This window comes from Micromesistius poutassou (assembly GCF_964030765.1).
Source record: "Micromesistius poutassou genome assembly, chromosome: 17".
NCBI classification, from domain to species: domain Eukaryota; kingdom Metazoa; phylum Chordata; class Actinopteri; order Gadiformes; family Gadidae; genus Micromesistius; species Micromesistius poutassou.
The window spans coordinates 3,412,905-3,420,544 of NC_140287.1; the positions used below are offsets into that span (position 1 = coordinate 3,412,905).

At 48.0% G+C, this 7,640-nt stretch overlaps 1 protein-coding gene across 1 annotated transcript in view; it reads left to right on the top strand.

Moving 5' to 3' along the window:
* The first annotated feature begins 898 nt into the window (after positions 1-898).
* Positions 899-7,640, top strand: part of ccdc85ca (coiled-coil domain containing 85C, a) — a 15,077-nt gene continuing 8,335 nt past the window's right edge. Inside the window, exon 1 of the mRNA XM_084482561.1 lies at positions 899-2,049. Within this exon, the coding sequence (XP_084338687.1) occupies positions 1,332-2,049 (718 nt within the window). The 5' untranslated portion in view covers positions 899-1,331. The remainder of the gene's footprint in view (positions 2,050-7,640) is intronic.

The window sequence follows — 7,640 nt, forward strand, 5'->3', positions numbered from 1 at the left end:
TCTCTCTCTCTCTCTCTCTCTCTCTCTCTCTCTCTCTCTCTCTCTCTCTCTCTCTCCTCCGCCTCGCTGTTCATGTTGAGGAGATCCACCAGTTTTTCAATTATTCCTATGTGCTTTGTCTGTAGGCTATACTGTTCAAATGAATGAATATTATATTATTGTTGCTATTGTGATAAGTATGATTACAATTATTACTATTATTATTGTTGTTGTTGTTGTTCTTGAAAGGCGTTTTTTAATTTATTTCTTTTTTTACGTGGAAAATATTCACGTTGTGTAAATTTCTAGTGACGCTGTAGAACCTCTTCACCAGCAGGGGGCGACGTCATCCAGACTATAACTTCAGCAGTCTACGTTCAACAAAGATACAAAGCTAAATGGATTAACGCAACACACGACATTTGAGCACTGTATTTAAGAGAAAAGAAAGAAGAAAGCTTTTTTTCGATTCACCAAATGAAAAGAATTGGAAAATTAATACTTAAGTAGTACTTAATATGGGGGGGATCAGAGGTATTATTATGGACATTCATCATTAGGCCCACAACAAAAAGGAAATACAATATGTAAAAACGGTTATCCAAGCTCACAATAGAATAGGCTATAATCTGTGTACAAAATAATAATATATATATTTTTCTTTTTGGCTGTGTAAGAAAATTAGTTTTTTATATGATTCCCTACTTGTTGAGTCGGATGTGGCTCTCACGTCTATTCAAACTCCTGCAGGTCCTCCTGAACGCATCCACACCGGCCGCCCATAGGATGGTGTTCATGGGAATCCTCGCCCGTTGCACCGCCGAGCCAATCCCTGCGCGGCTGCTGACGTCACGCCCATCGCCTATGATCGAGGATCAGTGGATCGGAGTCAATCTGGGGCTGGCTGGAGAGAGGGACAGCACGGTGCAGAGGATTTGGTCAAGCTTTTTTTAGCCGGGTTCATTCGGTCTGTTTCTCATATTCATTCCGCTTCCAAGCGTTTTTTTCTTTTCTTCCAACAGACGTTTCGGATAAACGTTGCGGTCAAAGGGATCGGGTCACCGGGTGTTTTCGGGTACATCCCTGGACCTGATGAATCGAGGGATTAACGGCTGCGCAGCGTGTTTCTGGGTCACCTGTTCCCGGGGCTTGAGAGTCCATACCTAAGCAGGACCGAACCTGGTCCTCTTTTCTTTTTGGCGTTTTGAATCCCATGCAGGGAGGCTATTTATAATGGATTGGTTTTTCATCATTTCACCATCGAAGCTTGGTTAGGAAGAGGCGGCTGCTGATCGGACTTGGATATAATCGGAATCGGTGCGCAAAGGATAAAACCAACAGACAGAGGGAATATGGCCAAACACTGTCCAGACGGAGTGGATGTGAACAAGCCCTCGGACGAGGACCTCCCGAGGCTCGCCAAGGACGAACTGGTGAGGAGGATACGGAGAGCGGAGGGCGAGAAGATGAACCTGATGGTCGAGCACGGGAATAAGATGAGAGACGTGAACCGCAGCCTACAGGTCCACCTCCACGAGATCCGGAGTCTCAAAGAGGTGAACCAGAAACTACAGGACGATAACCACGAGCTCCGGGAGCTCTGCTGCTTCCTGGACGACGACCGGCAGAAGGGCAAGAAGCTGTCCCGGGAGTGGCAGCGGTTCGGCCGCTACACGGCCAGCGTCATGTGGAAGGATTGCGGCGTTTACCAGCAGAAGCTGCAGGACCTCGAGGCCAACCAGGAGTCGCTGATGCGAGAGAACGCCGAGCTGAAGGAGATCGTGGTGATGCTGGACGAGGAGCGGAACGGAGCCGGCTCCCGGAGCTCCATCGACAGCCAGTCCAGCCTCACCAACCTCAACGGGAGTTCGGTGACGGTGCGGGACGTCGGGGACGGTAGCAGCACCTCCAGTGCAGGGAGCGCCGGGAGTCCCGACCATCACCTGCACCATCACCACCCCATGCACAGCCACAAACCGTCCGAGGGCAAGACAGCGACACTGAGGAGGTCGATGGACGACCTCTCCAGCGCTCAATTCCACAGTAGAGCCATTCCAAATGGACTGAATGGTAAGTTTTTCACTTGTTTCACGCCTTTCCGTGGAGTGCAGTGACAATGCATGACAGAGGTTTATAAAAGGACACCTGTGCAGGCATGCAGTGCATGGCTGGTCCCATAACTTATTGTGCTTTATGGACACCGTCACAAACTTAAACACACAGTATCAGGACATGCTATAGAAAGACACACACATACACACACACACACACACACACACACACACACACACACACACACACACACACACACACACACACACACACACACACACACACGCCCACACACGTAAAGGTAATAAAGGAATAAAGTGGATAGCTAGAAGTGTTGAGGTGTGTGTGTGTGTGTGTGTGTGTGTGTGTGTGTGTGTGTGTGTGCGTGTGCCATCCCAGAGGTCGTTAGTGTTTGCTCTTTGGCATGTTGAGAATCTGGACCGCGGTGTGAGCTATCTGGCTCAGAGCTGTGTGCTCCAGCTGACACACATATAGCTAGGGGCCTTAGGCACACGCTCTACACTTTACTGTCATTGGTTTAGAGAAAATGGCGGGACTTGTCACACACTTTCGTTGAGTACATGTAGAATGTGAATGTCCCCCTCACAACCCTCCAGCACTGAAAACGAATCCATCATGAAATGCCCCAACTATTTTTCTCCGTTCACATATACATACTGTAGTTCTTCTCCAGTAGAATACGTCTTAAAAAACATGTAATAATATATGAGTATATTTATACTAAATAATATATTTGATAATAACTTGGTTATTACACACATCTTCAGTCCACCTCGGGTCAGACCACTGAGGCTGGAGGAGGGGGGGGGGGGGGGAGATAGGGGTCTGGTGCCTCCCTGCTGAGCGTCGGGCACAGACAGATGGCGCGGCCGGCTAATTGCCTTAGCTCTTGGCCCGGCGCAGTCAAACCTAATGAGGATTAAGCGCTGTGAGACACCCCCCCCCCCACCCCATACCCCCACCCCCCCCCCCCACAACCCCAGGTCCACGGGTTGCAAACGATTTGGTCAGCGAGTTGAGTCTGGGTTGTGTGTTGACCTGTGTCACCTCCACCTCCGCCGTGGACCAGACGCCACCCGGGGCCTGGCGCTCTCCAGAAGGTTCTAGCATGTGACCCTCTGTGTCGCTCCACAACACCTGTGTACGCTCGCTGAGCAGGTTTGACCGCGAGCAGCAGAAAATCCTGCTGACGCTGAATTTAGACCAAAACTCAACCAAACCCCGATGTATTAGATGCAGGGATTCTTTTTCACAGTGGCACAACAACAACAACAACGAACAAACAGGAAGGTTTTGGCGACCGTAACTACGATACCGCCCATTGTGTGGGGTTTCAGCTGCACAATGGAGCTGAGTTTCATGCACCTTTTCACTTTAGCATTCCTTTATAGTGTTGCTGCACTGAAAGAGTGTGACAACACTCTTGTGACCACGACACACCCACACTGAAACCAATCCCCCCCCCCCCCCCCCCCCCCGCCACACACACACACACACACACACATGCACACACACACACACACACACACGCACACACATACACGCACGCACACAGACACACGCACGCACACAGACACACACACAGACACACACACAGACACACACACACGCACACACAGACACATACACATACACACACACACACACACACACAATGCTTGGCAACTGTCCTCGGTGGATTCGAGGTCAGTGTATGAAATCTGCCGAGTCAGATTGCACGGTGGTCTCTCTAACGTTCTGGCTGCTGCTGCTTTGCTGGTGTTTTGTGTGAAGCATTGTTAACTTGTTGGTTGACGTTTGATTGTGTTACCTTTTCGGCTATTGATTTCACTGTCCCCCGCATACAAAGCAGTTGGCCGAGACTCGTGTTGGTTGTGTTACCTTTTCGGCTATTGATTTCACTGTCCCCCGCATACAAAGCAGTTGGCCGAGACTCGTGTTGGATCTGTCCGGTGCATTTTCCTGCTCTGTCTGTCCTGGAGTCGACTCTGTGCAGAAGTAGTTCTGTCCCCCTAACAAGCAGGCCAGTGCTTAGCTACACATTAGTTGCACTTGCCCCTTCCGTCTTCTCCATTTACATTACAATGTTTGTTTGTAACATTGGTAAAAAAACCAAAACTAAATTGGCACAGCTGCAAATCTGAAACACACTTACCTAGGGCCTGCATATTACATTCTATCTGTCAATGTCCATATTCAATTAATACAATTATAATATTCTAGTTATACATTGCATCCCGGTCAGGTTATAGTTCAGATTAAACCAATAGTCTAATCAATAGTCATATGCCGTGTTTTTCCCAGGAGGTATGGCCCTATGAACATTTGTGTTTGAACAGTATGCATCGTGTTGCTGTTGTTGTTGTTGTTGATAGTTTTTTATCCCAATTGTGACCCTGAGAATCAAAATCAGCGAATAAATCAAAACACAGCAGCAGCGGTGAAGGTGGCGGCGGTGGAGCAGTCTGACACGAGGCCGAGCAGAGGAGTGATGTCCTGGGTGCTGCGCAGGGGCCCTGCAGGGCTTTACCGTTTTACTAAATCAGTCCATGGGGCCGAGGCGGATGAGGTGCCACTCTGCAGTAACTATACAGTAATATTACGGTAAATAAACAGTAGCTTACTGGTGCGACTGCTGCCAGTGCTTTACTGTGATTTTACAGTGGAAAGTTGCACATTGTAAGTCTATCGTCGTATCAGACAATCCAAAATGGTTAAAAATGTATTGGTTTTAGGCCCCCTTGATTCCATCCACACACAGATGCAATTATGCGGACACACATTAACACACATATTTCCTCCATCTGTTTCGTCAATTGCTTGCTTTTTTTTTTTAAACATTAAACATTAGTCATTGTGTGAACTGAAACTGGAAAAGCAACAACATATCTGCATTTCAGAACCTATGAGCAGCAAACGATCAGCATCGTCACTTGATAAATGACAACCATGAGTCAATTACCAAAAATCAATGCATTTTCTATATACGTGATCCACTAATGGTGTTTGAGCAATCCACTGAGGATTTCAGCCCTAGATTCAGTATAATTAAGAGCAGAGAGTCAGTTACTGGAACGTTGCCTCAAACGGAATCTGCTATTTAAAGTTCACTCTCATATAACCTGCTCGCCTCGTATCCGGTCAGCTCTAACACTCTCCTGACCTCCAATCCAGCTCCTTGATACACCTCTACCAGCTCACGAACACTCCCAGGACTCACCTGTTGAGTAGCTAAAGCGCCTCTTTGTCGCGTGTGAAACGACAGAGAACAAGTCTGAGGATTGTCCCTTTTTCACTGAAATTCTCGGAGAACCTTTCATAACTGAAATCAATGGGCTGCGATCAGGGAGAACTAGTTAATCCGGTGTGTCTGGTGACGGTCAGAGGAATGTTGTTGTTTGTGTGTCCTACTTATCAGTTTGTTTAAGAAGGTGAGAAGATCACCTCACCCTTACCCTATCTTATCCTCCTCTTCAATGGCAGCTCACGGAGCTGTGATCATCATCATCATTATGGAGTCGCATGGTCTGCCATGTTTGGGCCAAATACAGCATGTTGAGTTTGACCTGTGGCTTGTGAGGCGATTAGAAGGGCTTACTGCACTCTGAGTTTGATTTACTGTAAAGGGAAATAACAATCATTGCGTGCTGATGGATCTGATGTATTTTTATAATTAATTATGGCAACGAAAAAAGAGATTTAACTGGTATAAATGAAAAATGAATAAACAATGAATAAATAGGCGTAACCCCCCCCCCCGCCCCCTCCCTAGCCAACCCCCTCCCTTTTCTTTGGGTCTTGCTGATTGAAAAAATAGATTGTGTGACTCTGGGGCCCGTGGGGCCCCTCTCAGGAGGCCCATTGTTTCGCGCCAAGGTCCCTGTTGTGTCACTCAGTATCTGTGCCCTGCTTCCCAGCCCCCCCCCCCCCTCCCTCCCCCCCCCTCCAACAATCTCCATCCCAGCCCAGGACCCCCCTCCACAAACTGTGTGTTATTATCAATGGGCCCTCTCTTTCTCTGCCTGCCGCTGATTTACTCCTGCCTCATTCTAGTTCTGGCCGCCTGTCAAACTCAGCTCCTCCCATTCACTCTCTCTTTCTCCTCTTGCACTCCTGCTTCATCTCTACGTCTCTCCCTCCATATCCAATATCATGAGCACTTGTACACTATGTATATTTATAGTGTGTAAGTGCTCATGCATTCCTAATGCACAACCTTTGCTGCTTGGATTCGACATAATGTTGTTTTTCTGTTTTCGTTTTTCGTTTTTTTCTGTCACCTTATTTGGGTCAACATCTTAAGTTACTCTGTGCCCTGTGCCCACTAGGGTTCAGTGTGATAAAGAAAAGAGAGCGAAAGGTTATCACCAATCCAAACGCCCCCTCCCACTTACCATACACCAACACACCCCCTGCTGTCGCTGATAAGAGCCTCGCTGACAGCAGTGACCATCCACAGGCACAGATGAGAAGGGACAAAACACACACAAACACACACGCACGGGCACGCACATGCACGCACACGCATACACACGCACAGTAAGCATGGAAAGACCAGTGTTGACCTCCCAAGCGGTCAAGGACCAACTCTTCCACGTAACCGCCCTCCTTCCTTTGCCTCCTCCTGACTGTCTTAACAAAGGAAACCATATGCAGCAAAGCAAGAACAAAGGAAACAGACTTCCTTTAAAAACACACACACACACACACACACACACACACACTCGCACACACACACACACACACGCACAGCCCTAACAAAACACAGGCTACCAGCCCAGTGAGTCTCCTCACAGCTGGCTCTCAGCTGTTATCACAAATAAGTTCATAAAAGGAGGAGCATAGGTTTGAATCGACTGCCCCTTATCGTTTGTGCTTGCCTGCATTTTTCAAATGCTCTTCTGCCACTTGAAGTTCCGTCTCAGCCTGGGCCATGTGACTTCTTCAAATGTCGCAGCGTGTGTGTGTGTTTGAATTTGAATTTCACAATTTAAGTCCAGCCCTCTGTCAACGAAAGGGTGATTTTGGTGTTTTGGTTTCACCTATTGAACGGCCTAAACATACTTACATTTGTTACATCTGTTCCATTTTGTCTGCAGTTGCAGTTTTTTTTTCACAGAGCTAACTTTGTGTTCTGTATGTATGAATTACGTTTTGACGAGTCAATGAATCAATGCACAGAGTTATCAACACAGTGGGCCATTGCACTGCTCTCATTTTGGGATGATTTTATAATCGTGATGAGCAAACATTTGAACTTGTTCATAACAATTAACATTACACAACAGTGCAAATAACATGATGTTTGACCCCACACGCACGCACGCACACACACGCGATCGACCGCTTTCGCCTTACAACGCAAGGTGCTTCAGGTGTTTACCCCTGCGTGCGTTGCCCCGCCCCGTCACCTCGCGTTGTAAATCCCTCCCCGCTGTGATCTGTGAGCCTAATGAGGAAGTCAATATGAACTGGGTGAAGGCACGTCGCCAGGCCAGGGTCCACCCTCTCGTTTGCCCGTCCATCCTGAGACGTACACGGTCGTTGCCTGCGCCGCACGCCACCCCCCCCCCCCCCCCTCCCCCGGC